The sequence below is a fragment of the Mustela lutreola genome, chromosome 15, assembly GCF_030435805.1.
Source record: "Mustela lutreola isolate mMusLut2 chromosome 15, mMusLut2.pri, whole genome shotgun sequence".
In the NCBI taxonomy this organism is placed as follows: Eukaryota; Metazoa; Chordata; class Mammalia; order Carnivora; family Mustelidae; genus Mustela; species Mustela lutreola.
In genome coordinates this window covers 69,626,696-69,650,639 of record NC_081304.1, presented here as the reverse complement: position 1 = coordinate 69,650,639, position 23,944 = coordinate 69,626,696, and the positions used below count along the sequence as shown (strand labels likewise).

The 23,944-nt window shown below is 44.9% G+C and overlaps 1 protein-coding gene across 4 annotated transcripts; it reads right to left on the bottom strand.

Annotated features, from left to right (window-relative positions):
- Positions 1–6,219: 6,219 nt before the first annotated feature.
- LOC131815920 (conserved oligomeric Golgi complex subunit 2-like) lies at positions 6,220–23,238 on the bottom strand. 4 transcript variants are annotated; one of them, XR_009347891.1, is made up of 3 exons: positions 21,264–21,700; positions 20,249–20,376; positions 6,220–6,424 (listed from the first exon to the last, which is right to left on the bottom strand). XR_009347891.1 is itself a non-coding variant. In XM_059148084.1 (3 exons), exons 1-3 carry the CDS (start codon positions 22,038–22,040, stop codon positions 6,271–6,273), a joined length of 291 nt encoding a protein of 96 aa, XP_059004067.1. In that variant the 5' UTR covers positions 22,041–23,238; the 3' UTR covers positions 6,221–6,270. The 4 variants fall into 4 exon arrangements, 2 of the variants coding, with proteins under 2 accessions (XP_059004067.1, XP_059004068.1); XM_059148084.1 differs by lacking the exon at positions 21,264–21,700 and adding an exon at positions 22,032–23,238 and having other exon boundaries at positions 6,221–6,424; XM_059148085.1 differs by lacking the exons at positions 6,220–6,424; positions 21,264–21,700 and adding exons at positions 9,480–9,868; positions 22,032–23,238.
- Between the last annotated feature and the right edge of the window lie 706 nt (positions 23,239–23,944).

Below are 23,944 nucleotides of genomic sequence, written 5' to 3'. Positions count from 1 at the left end.
CACACTGTCATGGTCAGGGGTAGGGTTTGTGTCCGGGTTAGGTCAGCGTCATGGTTAGGATTAGGGTCAGGGTCAGGGTCCTGGTTCTGTTTGAGTCATGGTTACGGTAATGTCAGAGTTAGGTTTAGGTTCAGGGTCCACATCAGAGTCAGGGTCAGGCTTAGGTTTAGGTTTAAGGTTCAGGTCAGGATCACAGTCAGGTTCAGGGTCAGGGTCATGATCAGGGCTTGGGTGAGGGTTTGAGGCAGGCACACAGTCACTGTCAGGGTCAGGATTAGTGGTTACTCTTAGGGTTAGCCCTGCTCCTGGGTCATGGACCCATCCCTTCAGGGTCTCAGGATAAACCCTGGGCAGAAGGGGGTAGACCCTACACCCCATACGACTTAACCAGCCTTAAACTGGGGTGTGAACATGACTTGCCCACCAGACATCTACCCCCTCATCAGCCTAATCCTGCTTGGGGCATCTCCCCCCACGATGGCATGGCAAGGTCCTCTTTACACACAGAAACACAGACACCCAGAGGCACTCGCACACACACACACACAGAGACACAGGGAGAAGACCTAGGGCTACACAATTGGATAATGTCTCTGACTCTGAGCCCCCTGGTGTCATCTTTTAATTTTATTAGCCAAAGGGCCTGCGGCGTTGGGGAAACCTGATATGACTTGCCAGGGAGGGGACGTGTCTGGCGGGCGAGCTCTCTTTTCCCTGCATCCTCTCGGCTTTAGTACAGCAGAGAACATGTCGCTTCCTTTAGGATGTGCCTAGAAATGATCTGCACAGGGGGTTTTCTCTGTTATGGGGTGTCGTGATACGTGGGTTCCAATTGCATTGGGCTCTGTCGTCAGGGAAGTGAGGTCACCACTGCCTGGGGGCTCCTTACCGAACTTCCTGCTCCACCAGAGCTCCCTGAGCGGCCGGTCCCCAAGCTGCTCAAGGCTCACACTCCACTCAATGCAGTGCCCATCCAGTGACCTCCATAAAGCCTCCTCAGAGTCCCTAGGAGGCCTGGGTGCAGCTGTTGTCCCCGCTGGAGGGAACAGAGCTGGGTTTAGACCAGCTTAGTGTTAGGGTTAGGGCTAAGAAAGACGTAGGGTCAGGGTTAGGGTTAGACGACTTTGGGGTTAGGGTTCGCATATGGCTTAGGGTAGGGGTCAGGGTTAGGGTTAGGTTCATGGTTAGGTTTAGGGTCAGGATGACAGTAGGGTCAGGGTTAGCGTTAAGGTCACATTCAGGGTCAGGTTCAGTGTTAGGTTGACGGTTAGGTTTAGGTCCAGGCAGGGTCATGGTCAGATTTAGGGTCAGGTTCAAGTTTTGGTGTGGGGGCAAGGTTCATGTCAGGGACAGGGTTAGGTTTGGGACAGGTTTAGTGTCAGGGTTAGGGTCAGGGTCAGGGTTAGGTTCATGGTTATGGTAAGGTCAGCTTTATGTTTAGGTTCTCTTTCATGAGTACGTTCAGGTTCAGGGTTAGCTTTATGTTTACCATTCTGTTCAGGATCACGGATTGGGTCAGAGTTAGGTTTACAGTCAGGGATAGGGTCAGTATTAAGGTCAAGGCCAGGGTCAGGTTTAAGTTTAAGTCATGACAAGGCAAAGTTCAGAGTTAGGTTTATGATCAGGGTCAGGGAGAGGGTCAGGATTATTGTTAAAGTGGGTTTAGGTTTAGGGTTAGAGGTAGGTTGTGGGTTAGGGATAGACCGGGGTAGGGTCAGTGTCAGGGATAATGTTAGGGGTTAGTTTTAGGGTTAGGTTCAGCATTAGGTTTCGGGTCAGGGCCTGTGTTAGTGTCAGGGTCAGGGTTACATTTAGGGTTAGAGATAGGTTCAGGCTCCCATTCAGTGTCAGGGTTAGTGTTAGGTTCAGGGTCAGGGTCACTGTTAGGGTCAGGGTTAGTTTTCTGGTCTTTGCCTGGGTCGGGGTCAGGGTGAAGTCTAGGGCCACTGTCAGGTTTATGGTCAGGATGAGGTATTGGTTTAAAGTCCACATTCGGGTCAGGGACAAGGTTGTGTAGTGGTCATTGTTAGGGTCATGGTTAGGTTTAGGGTCAGGGCCAGGTTCAGGTTTAGGGTCAGGGTCTGGTATAGGCAAAGTTCAGGGTTAGGGTTATGATCATAGTCAGGTATAGGGTCAGGGTTATTGTTAATGTTTAGGGTTAGTTCTACGTTTAGCGTTAGGTTGACAGTTAGGGTTAGAACTTGTTAGGGTCAGGTCCATGGTAGTGTTAGGGGTTAGTGTTAGGGTTAGGTTCAGAGATAGGTTTCGGGGGAGGGCCCATGTTAGTGTCAGGGTCAGGGTTACATTTAGGGTCAGAGTTAGGTTCAGTCTCACAGTCAGGGTCAGGTTTAGTGTTCAGTTGATTGTCGGGGTCACTGTAAGGGTCAGGGTTAGGTTATCGTCATGGTCTCGGTCAGGGTCAGGGTGAAGTTTAGCACCAGTGTCCTTTTTAGGGTCAGGTTCAGGTATTGGTTTAAAGTCCACATTCGGGTCAGGGACAGGGCTATGTAGTGGTCAGAGTTAGTGTCAAGGTTAGGATTAGGTTCAGAGTCAGGGTCAGGTAAAGGTCAGGGCCAGGGTCAGGTTGAGGGTCAGGATTTGGTTCAGGTCAATGTTCGGTTCAGTGTCCCAGTTAGGTTTTGGCGGTAGGGTTTGGGATTGGGGTTTGGGTTAGAGTTAGAAGTAGGGTTATGGTTAGGGTTAGGGTTAGGGTTAGACAGCGTAAGGTCAGGGTTAGGGTTTGGTTTAGGGTCGGGGTTAGTGTTAGGTTCAGGGTCAGCATGAGGTGTAGGTTCAGGGTCCTTATTAGGGTCATGGTTAGAGTTACCATTAGGTTCAGGGTTAGGGTCAAGCACACTGTCATGGTCAGGGGTAGGGTTAGGGTCCGGGTTAGGTCAGCGTCAGGGTTAGGATTAGGGTCAGGGTCAGGGTCCTGGTTAGGTTTGAGTCATGGTTATGGTAATGTCAGAGTTAGGTTTAGGTTCAGGGTCCACATCAGGGTCAGTGTCAGGCTTAGGTTTAGGTTTAGGGTTCAGGTCAGGATCACAGTCAGGGTCAGGTTCGGGGTCAGGGTTAGGGCTTGGGTCAGGTTTTGGGGCAGGCTCACAGTCAGTGTCAGGGTCAGGGTCAGGGTTAGTGGTTACTGTTAGGGTTAGCCCACTCCTGGGTCATGGACCCATCCGTTCAGGGTCTCAGGATAAACCCTGGGCAAAAGGGTGTAGACCCTACACCAGATCCCACTTAACCAGCCTTAAACTGGGGTGTGAACATGACTTGCCCACCAGATATCTAAACCCTCATCAGCCTGATCCTGCTTGGGGCATCTCCACCCAAGATGGCATGGCAAGGTCCTCATTACACACAGACACACAGACACCCAGAGGCACTTGCACACACACACACACACAGAGACAGGGAGGAGGCCTAGGGCTACACAATTGGATAAGATGTGTGGGACTCTCTGACTCTGAGGCCCCTGGTGTCACCTTTTAATTTTATTAGCCAAAGGGCCTGCGGCGTTGGGGAAACCTGATATGACTTGCCAGGGAGGGGATGTGTCTGGCGGGCGAGCTCTCTTTTCCCTGCATCCTCTCGGCTTTAGTACAGCAGAGAACATGTCGCTTTCTTTAGGATGTGCCTAGAAATGAGCTGGGCATGGCGGTTTTCTCTGTAATGGGGTGTCGTGATACGTGGGTTCCAATTGCATTGGGCTCTGTCGTCAAGGAAGTGAGGTCACCACTGCCTGGGGGCTCCTTACCGAACTTCCTGCTCCACCAGAGCTCCCTGAGCGTCTGGTCCCCAAGCTGCTCAAGGCTCACACTCCACTCAATGCAGTGCCCATCCAGTGACCCCCGTATAGCCTCCCCCCAGCCCCTGGAGGCCTGGGTGCAGCTGTTGTCCACGCTGGAGGGAACAGAGCTGGGTTTTGACCAGCTTAGTGTTAGGGTAAGGGTTAAGAATGACTTAGGGTCAAGGTTATGGTTAGACGTCTTTGGGGTCAGGGTTAGCATAAGGTTTAGGGTGGGGTCAGGGTTAGGGTTAGGTTCATGGTTAGGTTTAGGGTCAGGATCACAGTAGGTTCAGGGTTAGCGTTACTGTCAGAGTCAGGCTCAGGGTCAGTGTTAGGCTGATGGTTAGGTTTAGGGTCAGGTTCAGGGTCATGGTCAGTTTTAGGGTCAGGTTCAAGTTTTGGTTTGGGGGCAAGGTCATGTCAGGTCAGGGTTAAGTTTGGGACAGGTTTAGTGTCAGGGTTAGGGTCAGGGTCAGGGTTAGGTACACGGTTATCGTAAGGTCAGCTTTATGTTTATGTTCTGTTTCATGAGTAGGTTCAGGATCAGGGTTAGCTTTAGGGTTACTAATGTGTTCAGGATTACGGATTGGGTCAGAGTTAGGTTTACAGTCAGGTTTAGGGTCAGTGTTAAGGTCAAGGCCAGGGTCAGTTTTAAGGTTAAGTTCTGACGTAGGCAAAGTTCAGAGTTAGGGTTATGGTCAGGTTCAGGGAGAGGGTAGGATAATTGTTAAAGTGGGGTTAGGGTTAGGGTTAGAGGTAGGTTGAGGGTTAGGATTAAACCGGGTTAGGGTCAGTGTCAGGGATAATGTTAGGGGTTAGTTTTAGGGTTAGGTTCAGCGTTAGGTTTCGGGTCAGGGACCGTGTTAGTGTCAGGGTCAGGGTTACGTTTAGGGTTAGAGTTAGGTTCAGGCTCACATTCAGTGTCAGGGTTAGTGTTAGGGTCAGGGTTAGATCAGCATCAGGGTTAGGATTAGGGTCAGGGTCTGGGTCATGGTTAGGTATTAGTCATATTTACGGTAATGTCAGAGTTAGGTTTAGGTTCAGGGTCCACATCAGGGTCCTTGCCAGGCTTAGGGTTTGTTTTGGGTTCAGGTAAGGATCACAGTCAAGGTCAGGGTCAGAGTCAGGGTCAGGGCTTGGGTTAGGGTTTGGGGCGCCAATCCTAACCAAGGTGATAGGCTAGGTCAAATATCTACTCTAAGGTAAGTTGTAATTCAATTGGTCACCTAGCATCACTGTGCAGTTTTCTCTGTGTGTTACAATTTCATTGGCCACCTGTGCATGACCACGTCCAACCACATGGCCTTTGTCCTTAAAAGCTAGTCCGTAAAGGAGAGAGGGGTTGACTTCTCTGTAAGAAAAGCGGCCCTGGCTGGTCAGTTTGATTCTTGATGCTTGGTGCGAAATAAAGCTTTGTTTGACCTTCGCTTTGTATCAGTCTCGCTCTTTTAATCATGGACCCATTATTTGGGCATAACAGGTGGGACAGTGGAGCATGTACATAGCGGAGGGGACAGCCCACTGTGGGTATCCACCATTCCTTGCCTCCTCATTTGCATGTACTGCTCGCCCTGCCCAGTGAGCACAGCATGGAAATGGACACCTCGTGAGTGGTGGTCAACGAGACTCGCTGACCACGTGACGTCTATGACCAAGTCAACCGGAGCTTGCCTTCCCTACAGACCAGAGCTTGCTCTGAGCACCGGCAGGAGGCGGTGGCCTCTTGTGAGCAGCCCAGAACCCTGTCTTGTCCTTTCTCACTCATGTCAACTCCCTGTGTTAGCCAAGCCTTGGAAGTGGTGACTTAGGAGGGAAGGGAAAGAAAGGCAGCCCCCAGCTCCTGATCCTGTCAAGTTCCTTACTCATCAGGAAGCCGAGGGAGGCAGGGTCGGTGGAACATGTGTGAGTCCCCAGGTGAGGTAAAGATGGCAGAGCTGGTCTTGTTCAGGATTTCCACGGTTCTGATAAGAAGAGGGCACGTGGGTGTGCCCCAGCTGTGGAATCCCTGCGTGAATTATTTAACACTGACATTGCACCCTGCGAAGATGAATGGCAAGAATCATGCCCATAATCACATTTTAAAATTTTTATTTGCTTGGAATGACATTAAATGCAAATAGAAAACAGCAGCCATGCCCCTTTAGAAGACAGACCATGGAGGAAATGAGCTTTCTATTTTAGTACCTTTAACAAACACTTCCTCCCTGTTTTTGCCCAAAGGGCCCTATATCTTCATTTTGCATGGGGCTTGTAAATTATGTAGCCAGCCCTGGGGACAGCTGTGCAGTGTCTCAATGACCCAGTGCAGGGAATGGCAGGAGCCTCCCTCCTTGATACAGTAGTATTACACAAGCCCCTGAAGCTGAAACAGAACTTCAGGATAAAGTCTGGGCGGGGAGGTCCTCATATTTCTGAGTCACGGGCTGTCGTAAACAAAATATCAACAGTCGGGTGGCTTAGGCAACATGCAGTTTATTTTCTCATGGTTCTGGGCGCTGGAAGTCCAAGATCAAGGTGGCAGTAGGGTTCGATTCCTCAAACGTCTCTCCTTGGCTTGCAGAGAGCTGTGTTCTCCACTCTGTCTTCAAACGATTGTCCTTCAGTCTGTACTGTCTGTGTCCTAATCTCTTCTTCCTGTAAGCACAACAGTCCTGTTGGCTTGATGCCCACCCCCAGTGAGCTCGTTTTCCCTTTATCACCTCTTTAAAAATCCTGTCTCTGAATACTGCCACATTCTGAGATGCTGGGTGTTAGGACGTCAATGTAGGAATCTGAGGGCATCCAACTAAGCCCATAACAATAGTCAAAACTGGATCCGAAACTGAAATTTAGACACATTTTAAAATGCTAAAAGTGTATATATATATATAATTTTTGTGGTAGGCCTGAGATGGTTGGTAGGCTGAGATGTATTTGTAACCTTTGAGGGAAACATCCTTTGGAATGATCAAAGAGAGCTTCTATGTAATTCCATACACCCACAATTAAACCCCAGAGCTTTCTAATTTGGAATTTGGCTGTTTTGTGCTTGGTGGCAACCAAAACCAGCCTAGGGCTTTTCTTTTGTTTTGACAGAAAAGTAGGAGGCAGAGGACTTGAGCATTTAGACATCTTGCTGCTCTTTGGTTTAATCATACTCTACTGAGTTGCCCGAAACTAATTAAGCTCTTGGCTCTGTAGAGGAGATATGATGTTCATTACATGTCATTGGCCACATTGTTCCTTTTTTTAATTGTTGTTAACATTTGTGTTATTTTTCAGTATAAGAGGCAAGCTTTATCTTAGTTTGGGCTGATGTAACAAGAGCACCATAAACTAGGTGCTTTAAAGACATACTTATTTCTCTCAGTTCTGGAAGCTGGGAAGTCTACGATCAAGACCCTGGAAGATTCCGTGTCTGTTCAAGTGCCCACTTCCTGGGTCACAGATGACAATCTTCTCCCTATAGCCTCCAAGGTGGAGGAGGCGAAGGATCTCTGTGGGGTCTCTCTTATGGAGACACTAATCTCACCCATGAGGACTCCACCCTCATGACCTAAACATCTCCCAAGGACCCCATCTCCTAGTTATGTCCCTTTGGACATTGAGTTTTCAACTTATGAATCCTGGAGGGATACACTGTCTACAGTGAGCTTCGTCAAACATCTTTTATGTTCAAGGCACTGTTTTTTGGCAAAATTAATCATTTCCTACACATCCTTTGAAGCAAGAGTATTCCTGCACTTTGCCTTCCTTTAGAACTTTTCTCTAGAGAGGATCCTAAAAAGTTCAGAAAAGACCCAGAAGAAACCTGCTGGTTAGCTCGTTTTTCACAGTAGAGCAGAATTCATTTTGAAGTAGGTTAATCTTAGAAATCCAGGCAAAGACATTTCGCTTGAAAATCATCTCAAATGATCAGTTTTGTTAGTATGAGTAATAGTAACTATAAGATCAATAGAACAACTTTTTCTTCTACTATGGGCCTACTGTGTGCTGGGTACCTCGGAGCATCTGAGTCGAACCATCTCGTGATCCTTTCAACAGCCCACTGAGGGTCACACTGTCTTCTCCTCCACGTTATGGATGAGCCTTAAGTCTGGGCCAGAAATGACACAACTTTCCCAAAGCCATATTGCTACTGAGGGGCCAGCTGGGATCTACGCCCACTCTGTTGCCAGAGCCTGTGATTGCAAACGTGGGCTGCACTAGCTGTTCAGAACAAAGGACTGTTCATGGAGGTGACACAGCTAACCCATGAGACCCACCACCCTTTTCCCTAGGGTCATCCCGGTACAGCCTGCAGTGATGGCCCGAGTTAAGCATTCGAACTTGGTGCTGCAGAGGGCGTGTTTTAGGGACAAGATTGGTGTTAAGGGGGTCTAATGAAGCCCAGAGGGAATGGGAGGAAACAGGACTTGGGGAAATATCTGGGTCCCTGGAGCAGTGATCTCCTTTTATTACTGTGCACCTCTCTTTCACAAAAATAAATACGTAAATACATACATACATACATACAAAAATATTTGCGTACATACCACCAATTTAAGCAAATTTTTGATAAATTATAGACTCTACTAAATTATTATGCACATTATAAATGACATGCAAAAGCTAAACAGATAAATGGATGAGATGAAATATGAATAAAACTTATAATATTTTCTTCCAGCCCCTTACTGGACTATTTCTCAAACTCCCTTTGGAGAAGACTTTTTAAAGATTTGTTCATTTATTTATTGAGAGAGAGACAGCAAGTGTGTGCACATGTGAGTAGGGGGGTGGGGCAAAGGGAAAAGGAGAGAAGCAGACTCCCCATTGAGCACAGAGGCCTCACTAGGGCTCAATCCCATGACCCTGAGATCATGACTTGAGCCAAAATTTTGAGTCAGACATTTAATCAACTGAGACACCCAGGTTCCCTGTAGTAGACTTTTTAAGAAAGAGATAGGACACTTGGAATTATAGCAATAATTCCTAGAATTAATCTATAAAAGTGGGAAGATAGAAATGGTTTTTTTTAATTTTTTAAAAGATTTTCTTTTTTTATTCATAAGAGATGGGAGGCAGAGGCAGAAGCAGGCTTCCCGCAGAGCAGGAAGTCCAGAGTGGGACTTGATCCCAGGACCTGGGATCATGACCCTAGCTGGAGAAAGACGCTGGAGATACTGATAAACCAAACTTTAGGGAAAAATACTGAACTTTACTGGGAAGATGAAGCAGAATAACAGCATATGGCAGCAACATGAATTTTAGATAGCTGTTGGTCACCCAGAAGGCTTAAGGTGGAGAGAAAAACAAAAGGTTGTAGTGACCCAAAATTGTCCGAGTTGTGTAATTTGACCCAGGAACTTCCGGGTGACATAAAGATTTGTTTATTTATTTCGCGGACAGTGCCATGTGGGGAAAGAGCGAGGGGGAATGAGGATTCCATACAAACGTGTGAGTGGCTCTTCTCCCATCTCCAGGGGGGAAGGAAGAGATTGGGTTTACTCCAGTAAGCATGGTGATGAGTTGGTGAGGTAGGTTGACTAGATGTCTGGACACCTGAAAAAGCCAGCTAAGGCTGGCTTCCTGGCCATCTTGTCAGTGTCTTATTGAAAGCTTGTCATGTGCAAGACTTTCTTTTAACAGGTTGCCAGGTGAATCAGACTACCGGCTGCCATGTGTCATTGCTCAGGTGGTCCAAGACACAATGTCCTGCAACTAAGGGGATGCACTTAGCATTACAGACATCGTTCTGTCTTTGTTATTTTGAAATTTAGAAAATATCTTATTAATTTGTTCACTCCAAAGAGGCAATTTATTGCTTACTATGACAGTCTTTTGGTAGAAGACACAAAACTGCTTTCTTTGTTATGAAAATCAATGTGTTACACCAATTTTCTGAAAGATGGAAATGAAGTGCCTCCTTCCAGCTGGGTCAGGACATAACTGTACCCTATGTATTGGTTTTTCAATAGAGTCCATTTACAGAATGTACATGTCTCTCAATACAGAAGACATTTGCTCACATTTATGTGTAGAACATTCCCGAACCTGGTCCAGGTTGCGGATGAAACCGTCACTCTGACTGGCAAGGCATAACGAAGAAGAGTTTTCCTGTAAACAATATGTGGTCATGGAAGGAATCAGCACTGCAATTCGTGGCTGATTCCAAAAGCTCTAAGAGGTGGTAGATGCACAGGCAAAGTGGTGACTTTTGCAGAGGAAGCAGGCTGGGGAGAGTTAGCAAAACAGAAGTTTGAGAGGGCCCTAAAATCTCCTCCTGTGGGATTATTGGCCATTGAGCTTGAGAAAGGCTATGGGGAAAACTTGAAAGAGCATCAGATCAAACCCTTGGCCACTGGAGGTTGAAACTGACATGAGCAGCACTATCTCTATTCTTGACCCAAGGCCACAGGATGACAAGCTTTGCTTTTTCAATGTGGTCTCATGTCTCTATACTGCCCTATAAAGAAATTAATACAAATAAATTCTGAGAGTGTAAAGTGTAAGCAGAGCTCCCCTTGGCCATTTCCTAAGTTTTGTCCACTCCGAAGTGAGTATCACTTTGGTGAGTGCATTGCAGGAAATGGCCTTAATGATCAATGGCAGACCTCCACTCCAGAGTGACATAAAAAGCAATCTGCACCTCCTTCCTGATTTGTCTGTAATGAAACTTGCTTTCCTCAGGTCCCAGCATTCGAGGCAGATAAATATGTTCCCTTTTGGTGGCTCTTACTCATACTTCAGCAAGATTTCCCATGTGCTTTCCATGGCTGGCTGGGAAACTGGACCACAATTTATGGCATCTTAGGGGACAGGCGCATAGAATTCCAGTGGGATCCCAGAACAGAACCTAATTGGAGATTAGAGACCATTGCGGTGCGAAGCTTTTCTTTGAGATCGAAAGAGGTGCATGTTATGCAAATATTAGCAAGTGTAAGTTCACACTGTCTACTGAAAATTTATAGACTCATTATGGTCAAGAAGGCTGGAAGATAAGTAGATTTTGGAAAAGATGCAGGTAAATTCAGGGAGGTGGCAAATTACCCCAGGAAAAGTAGAATGGCTAAAGAGTATGGCCCAAGCTTTTTAAAAAGATTTTATTCACTTATTTGACACACAGAGAGCCAGAAAGCACAAGTGGGGGGAATGGCAGAGGGAGAAGGAGAAGCAGGCTCCCCGCTGAGCAGGGAGGCAAATGTGTGGGACTCCATCCCAGGACCCTGGGATCATGACCTGAGCTGAAGGCAGACACTTAACCGACTGAGCCACCTAGGCGTCCCCTGGCTCCAACTTCCAAAGATGGTGTATGAGATACCTTTGGTGGGAAGGAATGAAGATCAGCAACTGTCCTTGATTCTGCTTCTCAGGAAGGCATTGTGATGTGGTGCCCAGGACTTTGGAGACAGACACACGCTTGGTGCCCTCCGGCTCTGCCGCAAAAGCAACACCTTCCAGAGGGCAGCTGCAGGCACCGGGTGTTGTCACACAGGGTCAGACCCGGGAGGCACTCAGCCACGTACCCATTCCACCATCCTGCTGGGTTTGGAAGAGCGCGATCAAAGTCCCTGCTGCCGAAGGACCATCCAGAGTGACATGTCCCATGGGGCACGCCGGCATTCCTTTACCCCTTCAGGTTATTGGCAGCAAGGCTGGAAATTTTTTAAATTGCCTGGGAAAATGATAGCAAATGGCTCCAAAAAGGAGTTTCAAAACGCAGACTTCATACTATGTTTTGAGTAAATTTCATTCATTTGGCAGGTACTGACAGGGTGCTTAAGTGCCAGGTACTGCTGCATTAGAAACGGACTTGAGGAGTTAACAGGAGGGGGCTCCAGCCCTCAACCAGCACAAAGTTGATCAATGGATGCATGTGACAGACAGAGCACTGTGACGGGGAGTACTAGGTGCTCTCATAAGAAGGGTGTGCTAGGAGTTAAGGGAACACTCGGGGGAAGCCAGAACCAACACTCGGGGAGAGCTGTGGGAAATATGATGGATGCAGATGGCTCCAGGGGAAACCAGAGAACTCCTCAGATCCCTGCTTCTTAACAGCTCCAAGTGCCCGCTGCTTCAGAGTGGGGGCTGGGCGAGCAGGGAGCTGGGGTGGGCGCAGCGATGCCTGATTTCCGACTTCCAGCCCCTGCGCTGTTTCACCTGTCCCTTTAGGAGTACAATGACATAGGATTTCACCAACGGAGGATCTACCCCTGCATCCTGGTACTGGAAAAGCACGCGAGGGCTGCGGAGCTGAAAGCGAGTTGGTAGTTCCAGTAATGTGTGCAGGGTTTTAAAAAACTATATACGGGAAAATATCCGGTCTTATTTGCATGTGTTTGTATCATGCACAATTTTTAACTGCAATCCTCCTTTTTCCTTCTTCCCTGTTGTTAAGACTCTCCTCTCCTCACCGCTGCCTTTGTCCCTATAATACCTGTTGACAGCCTGGTGCTCATCCATGAGCTCATTCGCCTCTATCCACACACGCATGGGGCTCTGTCACTGTTTGACAAATATGGGCTCATTTTATCTACCTCTTGATCTAGTGCTTCCCGGTTAAGAATCCCTCCTGCATAACGTCCTTCTGTTTTTATCTTCATTTTTATAAAGAATGGCTGCTCACCTTTTATCAGGTGCCTTTATTTTTTTATCAAATGCATTTATTGCTATGGTCTTAAGAGTTTTTTCACAGTTAATTTAGTGATGAGGTAAATCTTATTGATTTTCTGGTCTTGAGCTCCCTTTATTTTCCTGGAATGAATCCAAGTTGGTCTCAGGATATAGTCCTTTGATAGATGCCTGACTTCTGTTATTTGCTAACATTAGTTCAGTTTCTGTTAACTAATCTGTCCTAAGCCAGATTTGTTAATAGCTTCCCCGTTCCTCCCTCTCAGGTTTGGGTATTAAAATTGTGCTCAGCGTCATCAAGTGAATTGACTTATTATTGTTTAATTGCCTGTTGCCATTTAACAGTAGAATGACAGTTATCCAGCTGCAAACCTGTCTGATCTTGGAACTCATCTTCTGAATTTTCCATTCTTGAATCATTTGGATGATTTTGTTTTCCTAGGAAATCATCGTTTCTTCTAGGTTATCAAATTGATTAGTATAAAGTGCCTTGCAGTTTAGTGATTCTTTTATATTATGCATTTGCTTTTATATCTCTGTTCCCAACCCTTATCTGTTTTGCAACTCTCTCTCTCTCTCTGTCCCCTCCTCCCTGAAACCCCCCTTTCCCCATCCCCCTTCCCTCTCTCCCCACCTCCTCCCACACCCCATCTTCCCCCTCTCTTATCCTTAATAGGGCTTGTGAAGTTTTTTTTTTAATTATTTCATTAGTCTTTCATAAAAACAACTTTGAGTTTATTTGCCGCTCATATTTTTTATTAGTTAAAAAATTTATCTTTATTATAATTACTTCCTTTCTTTTGATTGAGCTGCCCTTTTCTGATGGGTTTAAATGAGTAGTTTCTTTTATTCAAAAAAATGTTTGAAATTGAAGACATTTGACACTAAAGTCTCCTTAGAGTATAACTTCTGGTGTCTTCTGTAAGTTTTGGTATGAAATAGTCTCCCTTCCATTGCTTTCAAGATTTTCTTCAGTCGTCTTATGATTTCTTCTTTGACTGAAGACTGTATTTCTTAACTTGTATGTAGTTTCAATTTTTTGTTACCAGGTTATCTAATTCTGATTCTACTGGATTGTGATCAAAGAACTGTTCTTTAAATCTTTAATTTGGAAGGCTTGTAAAGGTTTCCTTTGTTGCCTAGTATGCAATTAATCTTTACAAATATGGCTTTCCTTAGGTGTAAGAAAGAAATGTATTCCGAGGGAAATAAGGATGTCTATTTTTTTTTAAGATTTTATTTATTTATTTGACAGACAGAGATCACAAGTAGGCAGAGAGGCAGGCAGAGAGTGAGAGAGAGGAGGAAGCAGGCTCCCCGTGGAGCAGAGAGCCTGATGTGGGGCTCAATCCTAGGACCCTGGGATCATGACCTGAGCCGAAGGCAGAGGCTTTAACCCACTGAGCCACCCAGGCGCCCCAGGATGTCTATTTTCTGTGTGTCCTTGTTTTTCCCTCCTTCTAGTAGATACTCCCATTTGAAAAGCTAAAATTTTACCTTGTTATTGCATTTTTAGAGTCTTTAGGTATTATGATGTTAGATGTATACCTGCTTATACCTTTTACATCTTCTTTCCAAACTCTGCCTTTAAAAATGTCCCTCTTCATCTTAGTACCTATAACTTTAGACCCAACTTGTCTGCGATGAATTTTGCCATTCCGGCTTTCTCTTTTGCATGGTAACTCCTCACCTGATACATTCTCAATCCCTTTTGCATTTTAAGTATGTTTCTTGAACAGCGTGGATCTGTAACCCCCTGATAGGTGCTTTAATAGAAAAAGTCAGTCTGTACACATTTAAATTAATGATAAACAGTCATGATTTTATTCCTTCCATCTTATTTTGTTTGTTTTTATTTTCCCCATTTTTGATGTTTTTAATCAAGTTCATTCTTTTTCTACTTGATAAATATAGAAGTTCTTTGCATTTTTCGATGACAGCTTAATTGAGATATAATTCACAGGCCATACCACTCACCATCTAATGTGGACAATTTAATGGCTTTCACTATAGTTAACTATACTATACTGAACTACCTACACATTTTCATCATCCTCAAAAGAAAACTTTAGCCATCACCACCAGTCTTAGGCAACCGCTAATCTACTTTCGGTCTCTGTAGATTTAGCTATTCTGGAAATTCCATATAAATCAAATTATGCAGTATGTGGTCTTCTGTGACTGACTTCTCTCAATCAGCAGAATGTTTTCAAGGCTCCTCTGTGTCGTGGCACATATCAAAATTCTATTCCTTTTCAAGGCTGAATAATATTCCACTGGCTGGGTGGATCACATTTTATTTATCTCTTCATCAGTTGATGAACATCTGGGTTGTTCTCATCTTTTCGCTATTACGAATAAACCCTAAACCTTCATGCACAAGTTTTTGTGTGGGCATAGTTTTTTTCTTGGCTCTATACACAGGAGTGATATTGGTGTGTCATATGGCAACTCTGTGTTCTGCATTTTGAGGAGCTACTAAGCCATTTCTAATGTGGCTGCGCTATTTTCCAAGCCCACCAGCAATTTACAGGTTCCAGCTCTTCACATCCTTCCAACAGCTGCTTTTGGGTTTTTTGATAGTAGCCATCCACGAGGGTGGAAGGTGGTATCTCACCATGGTTTTGATTTGCATTTCCCGAATGATTAGTGATGTTGAGCATATTTTCACGTGCTTATTGTCCCATATACTTTATATATACCTTATATGTATCTTTAAATATATATATTTCATATTTTATTTATATTTAAATACATATTTAAGAATGTAAATACATGTACATAAATATGTTTATATAAATATATGATAATGTAAAATATATTTATATATACATTTATATATTAATGTATACATTTGAATATTGGAGAAATGTATATTCAAGTTCTTTGCTCATTTTTTTAAAAGATTTTATTTATTTATTTGAGAGAGATTTATTGAGAGAGATCACAAGCAGGCAGAGAGGCAGACAGAGAGAAAGAAGCAGGCTCCCTGCTGAGCAGAGAGCCTGATACGGGGATCGATCCCAGGACTCCGAGTTCATGACCTGAGCCGAAGGCAGCAGCTTAACCCTCTGAGCCACCTAGGCGCCCCTCTTTGCTCATTTCTTAACTTGGTTGTCTTTTTATTTGAGTTGTAAGAATTCTTCACACAGTCTGAATGCATGTTCCTTATATATGACCTGCAAATATTTTCTCCCATTTAGTGGCTTGTCTTTTGACTTTGTCAATGGGGTCCTTGGAATATTTTGGTTGAGTCCCATTTATTTGTTTATTATTTTTTTTAATTTGCTTGACTTTGGTGTTTGGCTGAGGAGCCGTTGTTAGATTCAAGACCACTAACATTTACCTTTGTGTTTTCTTCTGAAAACTTTATCATTTTACTTTATTTTTATTTTTTAAATGATTTTATTTATTTGAGAAAGAGACAATGAGAGAGAGCATGAGCGAGGAGAAGGTCAGAGGGAGAAGCAGACTCCCTGTGGAGCTTGGAGCCTGATGCAGGACTCATCTGGGAACTCCGGGATCATGACCTGAGCAGAAGGCAGCCGTCCAACCAACTGAGCTACCCAGGCATCCCGAACTTTATCATTTTAATGCTTACATTTATATCTTTGATGCATTTTGGGTTATTTTCTCTGTATGGTGTGAGGCAGGACTCCTGTTTCATTATTTGCATGTGGCTGCTTGGGAGTAAAATACTGTTCTTACCCCCATTGAATTGTTTGGCACCCTTGTCAAACATTAGTTGACTGTAATTTATTTTCCTTTTTTTTTTTTTTTTCACGTGCCATGTATATTATATTTCTAGGAAAAAGGAATCCCAGGATTTTCCCTCCTGCCTGGATTCTTCCTTCTTCATGGTGCATGATGCCAGAAGAATTTTTCCATGCAGTGAAACCAAACTGAGGGAATGGAAATATTCTGCCACTTTTCTAGATCTTTCAGTTATACAAGTCTAGGGCTGGTCATGCCACACTTGTTTAACTTGCCCGTGAGGTTCACAGCAGTTTTCCCGGCTCTGTGGTCATCAATAATTTCAAATTTGCCAATGTGCTCATGCTTCGTCATCACAGTGAGGAAACGGGACGATGACTTTGGTGCATGGCCTCCTAAGAACCTGGCCTTCGCCCCCCCTTTCAGCAGTGTTAATGTTCTTGAGGGCATCTGTGGGACATTTGTTCACACTGTTACTGCGGCACGGAAAGATGGCAGAAAAACCTTTTTTCCCTTTTATTAATATTTGGTCTTGTTCTCCTTCCCTTTCTCATAACTGAATGCGTATTTCCCCTCTGTCATTTGAAAACTGAATACTGTTCTCCAGCTGTTTTCCCCAGACGAGATCTTGTGTATCAAGAATCCTTATTTCAAGGTTATTATACACAATCTTAAAGATTTATGACTGTCCTCTTATTTTACACATGCATACACACGAAGCACTAAATACGGACTTTATCTGAATGGCTAAATGTTGGCCAACACAGAAGTCAGTTGTAGTGGGAACTTCTAGGAAAAAGATATAGTCTGAAGTTTTTGTTCTTTAAAAAAAGCCTTCATGGGGCGCCTGGGTGGCTCAGTGTGTTAAGCCGCTGCCTTCGGCTCAGGTCATGATCTCAGGGTCCTGGGATCGAGTCCCACGTCGGGCTCTCTGCTCAGTGGGGAGTCTGTTTCCTCCTCTCTCTCTCTCTTTGCCTACTTGTGATCTCTCTGTCAAATAAATAGGTAAAATCTTTAAAAAAAAAAAAAAAGCCTTCATGGGGCGCCTGGGTGGCTCAGTGGGCTAAAGCCTCTTGCCTTCAGCCCAGGTCATGATCCCAGGGTCCTGGGATCAAGCCCCGCATCGGATTCTCTGATCAGTGGGGAGCCTGCTTCCCCCTCTCTCTGCCTGCCTCTCTGCCTACTTGTGATCTCTGTCTTTCAAATAAATAAAATCTTAAAAAAAAACGCCTTCATATTTTATTAAAAATTTTAGGTGTCCGAATTCAAAAGGTTAACAATATAGTACAATAATAATAATAATAATAATAATAAATCATCTAATAATAATAATAATTTCTCCTGCATAGTCACTGCTGCACACTAGAAAAATGAGATGTTTCTTTTCTTTTCTTTTTTAAAGATTTTATTTATTTTATTTATTTGACAGACAGAGATCACAAGTAGGCAGAGAGGCAGGCAGAGAGAGAAGGAGGGAAGTGGGCTCCCTGCTGAGCAAAGAGCCCGACGTGGGGCTCGATCCCAGCCAAAGGCAGAAGCTTAACCCACCCAGTCGCCCCGAGATGTTTATTTTCATTTGGGATTATGGAGGGGCAAGGTGTTTTTGGCTCTCCTGCTGAAGGAGGGACTCAGTCAGTATTGTCTCCACCTTTTTCCCTAATAGTAGCTCTGGAAGATGAAGACGTCCCTCCATCTCCCAGACATGAGGGTTTGACCAGGACATGGGATGGTATAAGCTCATTGACATAGTCTCATGAACTAAGCCCTGGTTTATTGGTCACAGTCGTTCTCCAAGTATTTTCACGAATAAACTTCAGGTGTTTCCCTTACTCTAATTTTTCTTTCTGAGATTTCTGACTGCAATCACTACTTCCTGCAGTCAATCGAGGAGAAACGAGGCATGTGGCAGCGCAACAGTGTGTTTTTCTTTCAAGATGACAGAATCACTCTTGATTTCTGTACGCATCTCGGATTTTCATATACGAACATGGATTTTGGTGTCTACCCTGAGGAGATAATACATATGGTGTGAGCTACACTTGTATTCTCATGACACGTCACCTGGGTTACCCAGAACTTTCTGGGCCCGGCAGAAAGGCAGAAACCTGGGTGAATTCCTCATTGTTCCAGCAGGCTGTCAGCCCTCAAAGGCCTTCTGGATGTGTTTGTGCATCGCAGTGTCTGCTGTGTAAGATATAGAAAGAGCACAGTAGTTCAGGGGGAAAATATTTAGGAACACATTTTCCAGGAGGAACCAGGATTCCGTTTGGGTGACTCTTGACCATTTTTCATCTTCTGACGACTGAAAGTGGTAGTTAATCTACAGTCATGGTTTTAACATGCATTTTGAATGTAATGTTAGTTTCCATCAACATAAAACTATAAGAACTGTCTTCCTAAAGGGCATTCATGTAAGGCCCATTATTTTCCAGCTTGATTAATGAAAACAAAATTTTTCTGTAATGCTTTCTTCCTACTCTGTATTAGTTTTCAGGACTGGATTGAAAGTGATTTATTGTGGATAGGGTTATACCTGCTCGTGGAATTTTTTTCTGTTCCTGGGTTTTTAAAGGTGGCAGAGTTGACTTTCTGATTTTAATTCATCTTCACTAGATGAAGAATTCACAAATAGGACTTTTTCTTGAAATAACCATAGCCTGGGGGCGCTTGGGTGGCTCAGGTCCTGGGATTGAGTCCCACATCGGACTCCCTGCTCAGTGGGGAGCCTGCTTCACTCTTTGCCTCCCCCTCTGCTTATGCTTTCTCTAATAAGTAAATAAATAAATAACCTTAAAAAAAAGAAGTTGTATTTGACTGGACCTTCATGTGGAGTGACAGATCAACAGAAAGACAAAGGGATATGAGTCAGGAAGCAATGAAGGAAAACACAGAGGCGCACAGTATAGACAGATGTTCCTTGGCTTATGACGGCCTCGGCTTCTAATAAACCCATTGTTCAGCTGGAAATCTCTTTAGTTGAAAATGCATGGAAAACACCTAAGCGACTGAACATCAGAGCTTAGCCCCGCCAAACTTAAATGTCTTGAGAACACTTACAGTATTGCACAGTTGGGCAAAATTCTCTAACACAAAGCCTATTTCACAATAAAGTGTCTGGTATCTCATGTAACTTACTGAACACTGCACTGAAAGCTAGAACAGGACGGTTCAAGTGTGTTGGTTGCTGACCCTCGTGATCACGTGGTTTGCCTGGGGGCTGTGCTTGCTGCCCCTGCCCAGCATTACAAAAGAGGACCCTACTGTAGATCGCCAGCCTGGGAAAAGATCCAAACTAAATGCATATCACTTCTACACTATTATAAAAAGTCAAAAAACCATAAACTGAACCAAGGTGAAGTCAGGGATCTTCTGTACCAGGTGTGTTAGGGAAGGTCAAGCACTCCTGTCTGGCCAGGAACCATAGTGGTATGGGGGAAAGTTCCACAGTAAAAAGTTCTACAGCGGAGAACCACTAGGACTCAAGCACCAACGGTCACAGGTTGCGCCAGGAAGACTGGATGCTCTTCTGTGGGTGATGAGAAGCCACGAGCGACTCAGGAAGGCTGCAGAGCTCTGGGCAGGTGGGACAGCTGAGGGCTGCAATGAAGAGGGACAGGTGGAGCTAGGATACCAGGTGGGGAGAGGCCGCTACCCTCGAACAAAAGGCGACAAAGGTCTGGACTGGGATGACGGAGATGGTGGAAGGTAATGGGATATTCATGAAACAGAACGGGAAAGCCATGGAAATGAGATAAGAGAGGGAGGGAAAACCGAACATGACTTTAATTGCCATCAGTATAAAACGTGTTGAATTAAAATGAATTGGTATTTCTAGACCGATGATGACATCACAATAATGGAAGGAAACCAATTATGATTTTGAACCTGGTTAAGGAGAAAGTATAGACAAGAGAAAAGCAGAGGCTCTGGAGTCACACAAATGTCACCGTTGAGATTCGTCCCCACTCTTCATTCCATTCCCTGTAAACCCAGGCAAGCGACACCTGCCTCACAGCACTGGTAACAAATAGGGAAGAGCACACGTTCCCACATTCCCGGGTCAGACAGGACAGCCAGGGATCAGCGGCACATGAGGAGGTGACACTTGGTCACTAAACTGAGCTCAGGTGCATACACAGCATTTTACGTCACCTTGAGATGGCTCCTCCTGTGACCTCTCGAAGAAGGCGGCAGTGGTGAGGAACGAACTCCAGGAGCTTATTAGCATACATGATCTTCAGGCCGTCCGGATGAGACTCAACAATCTGCTCTACAATCACCTAGCAGAAGGAAGAGCATTTTATTTTTATTTATTTATTTGTTTGTTTGTTTGTGTTTTTGTTTGTTTTTAAAGCACCTAAAAGAGAAGTATGAACTATACACTACAGAGAAAAGAATCGAGTAAACCTTACAAATGCACTTCGTCCTTCCTCCTCCCCACTCAGTATGCTTTCTAAACAGGAGGTAAGTGACAATGGCATGAAAATCTAGGTCCCAGGATTTGGGAATACTGCTCCAATCCTGGGGGATACAGAGGCTGAGGGACAGAGACTGGCCTGAAGCTAAAACATCATACACACTCATCTGCTTCCCTTCTGAGCTTAAAAGCGAAATACTGTATCTGCAGACAACAGCTCTGTACCATCTTCACCCTGGCCTTATCCTCTACCGTCTCCAGAACAGGGAAAGGGCTGAGATGAAAGTGATGGAAGAAAACACATCTTATTTTGCTTTAGTATTTTATTTTATTTTTTGGTGAGGCTGAGTTGCAGGAGGTGAATGACAAGCATACAAACTTAAAATACAAACGTGGCCACAGTTCATTTAATGACACGGAAACGTAAAGTACTTCCTTAATTTAGCATATTAGATTCAGTTCAATGAAAAGGGCGTAAATTAAATAACTAAAATGTTTTCATTTAGTGACAAAGAATAATGTGATCTTTTTCACCCCCACAGAGAGAGCTATGAACTATAATAGGATACATACAAAGAAGTGACAGATCATTTACTTTTAGTAGTCTTAATGAAGCTGAGAAGATTACTGAAATTAATCCTTCAATTTCACTTCTATCACTGGGATACTGTCTCATTTTAAAACTGGAAGCCTTTCATCCTGAAGTCATGGTGGGTAGCTTTATACTTACTGGACAGAAAGAACACTCACACTGGCAGGTGACTGGAAGAAAGCCCTCAAACGCTGAGACTGGCTTCATGACTTCTGTCAGCCTTAACTAGATGAAACCGACGCTCTCTAAGTTGGAAGCTGCTGACTGCTGGCGGCCTCACATGGTGCAGCCCATACTCCGGCCGCTCAGAGGCAGGATACACTGACTCCCTGTATTTAACTGTATCCTTATAGGTCAAGAACACTGGGTAACCAAGTTCCGGACTTAAGGTACTACCCCGCTAACTCGCCCTTCAAAGCCCTTTATCTTTGAATATTCCCTCCCTCCCACATTCCTAGCCTGGCAAACTCCCCCATGGTCTTCAAGACTTAGGCCACATAAATTCTGCAAAGACGCCTCCCCTCACAGACTTTCCCTGCACACAGAGCTGTCTTCCAGCTCCTCCAGTGGGCACAGGCGCCTTGGTGGGGTCACGCTTTTCGGCAACTTCATTAACATATAACTTATGGAAATGGAAATTGACCTGAAAAATGTTCTGATCCGTACCTTCTTCCTAGGCAAGTCCCTCACCCCTACTAAATTAAGATGATCCCTGAGTTATGGCATCACTGGAAGAGACTAGAGCGCATGCCTGATTCCTGCCATGCTGATGGGCACCAAGCGGGACCAACCTTTTCTTACAACCAGAAGAGCAGGAACTAGGAGCATCTTCAAGGAAGAGCCCTGAGCTCTCTCGCACCCAGTCAAGAAACGAAGCCAGATTAGATGCTCTGTGTTTGTGGAATGAGGTGCATGGGGGCACAAACCTCATCCATGTACGGTTTCACCAGTACTTGACCAACGAACGCCTCTGCATCCCGTGTCTTGTCAAATGTAGCTTAAGTCCGGAGGCAGTGCCGTATGATGTCCACATTGGAAGTCTGAAGCCCTTCTAGCAACAGGCCTCCCAGGGACTGCTGCAGCATGGCCGTAATGTGGGCTATACGCTGCAAGAACAGAGAGACCAGGAAAGAAGGTCCAGGCACAACAGTTTCTAAAAGCTCCAATATATGTGTATAATTTATATACATATGTGTTATATATATAAATCGAGCCTCTAATTCTACCAGAATATATGTAAGATTAAAATCCCAACATTTCCTAGAGAAAAACAATGAATCTCTTCTCCCCATGATTGCTTTCTTTCTTTCTTTTTTTTTTTAAAGGTTTTTATTTATTTATTTGTCGAGAGAGAGCACAAGCACACAAGTAGGCACAGGCAGAAAGAGAAGCAGGCTTCCTGCCAAGCAAGGAGCCCAAGGTGGGACTCAATCCCAGGACCCTGGGATCATGACCTAAGCCAGAGGCAGTGGCTTAACTGACTGAGCCACTGAGGCGTCCCCTCCCTATGATTTCTTTGAAAGTAAGTCGGCTTCATCAAAGTGAAGTTCAGATAATTACTGAACGACAAAAAGTTATTTGCCTCTTAAGCTACGGAGTAAATCTGACAAACGTGCATTTAATCCCAGTCAAGGGCTTTGGATAAATGAACTCTGACTACATCATATGATGTGTCAAGTTACATGAAATTCAGAATTAATTTTACTTGCATAGTTTGGAGACTATGCTTGTGTCTTTACACAAAATCTATCTAGTGTGACATAATGAAAGCAGGGTCCCAAGCAGGAGACACTGAAAAAAAAAAAAAATTCAAAGCTAGCTTCAAAATCCTGTAGAGTAGCAACTATCAGGGACAATGCTAGGTCAAACCAAAATCATCCAGGAAATTCGCAAACAGCAAATTGAAAATCGAAACCAACACTTGCTGGTCTTACTTTGTCCCGAAGAGGCATGCCTTTGCTCTGAACAGCATGAAACTGTAACTGGTTAAATTCTGTGGCAATTCTCTCCAAAATCTGTCTAGTCCAGAGAGGGCTAGTAGAGACAATTAGAGAAATGTAATTCCCAAAGTTAAAACCTGCCACCCCCACCGCCCCCCATGCCTTACAGAGCTCAGGCACCTGCACCTGCATGCCATCAATTTTCATGACAAACTGCCTGTGCAGCAGGCCCCAGTGCAAGGGGTGAGGAGCAGGGAGGTCATAGAAGCCACCGACGCAGCCTGGCCTGGGCCACAGGGCCCAGGCAAGGGGATGGAGCTATTTTAGGTCAGTGTGGGTACAACTGCATGTTTCCACCACGTTCCTCGGGCTCTCCCATTCGTGCCCTTCTTCTCCCATTCTCTAACCCCCTCCTCTCTCTTGCCCTGTCCTACCGTTCATACCCGAAGCCCCCTCTTCTTCTCCGCCTGCCTCATTCTCCCTCCCAAGTACCTCCCCAGTACCAACTACCGCTGTCTCCTCAATCAGCTAAAACTGACCGCCTAGCAGCAACCTGGGAAATCGCTCAGAGCAGCGGACTCCAAGTTTAAATTTACCCAACGGCAGAAAGAGTAAGCTCGGTGCTCCGGGAGCTGGTGAGAAATCACTCACAGTGCATCTGCCATCAAGTGGACTGGATACACTTCCCTCTTGCCCCCCACATTAGAAAGTGTCAACCCCATTCAAAAGGAAGTCGAACAGTGAAAGAAAAAAAAAAACACAACAAAGGCCCCAAAGCCCCTGCTGGGCTCTATGAGGCATCCCACATCTGAGGATGGGCAGTCAGGTAGTGAGGAAACACACTGTAAGGAAACCCAAAATCTCTGGAGACCTGCCACGGTGTGCCCCGTCCCAGAGCA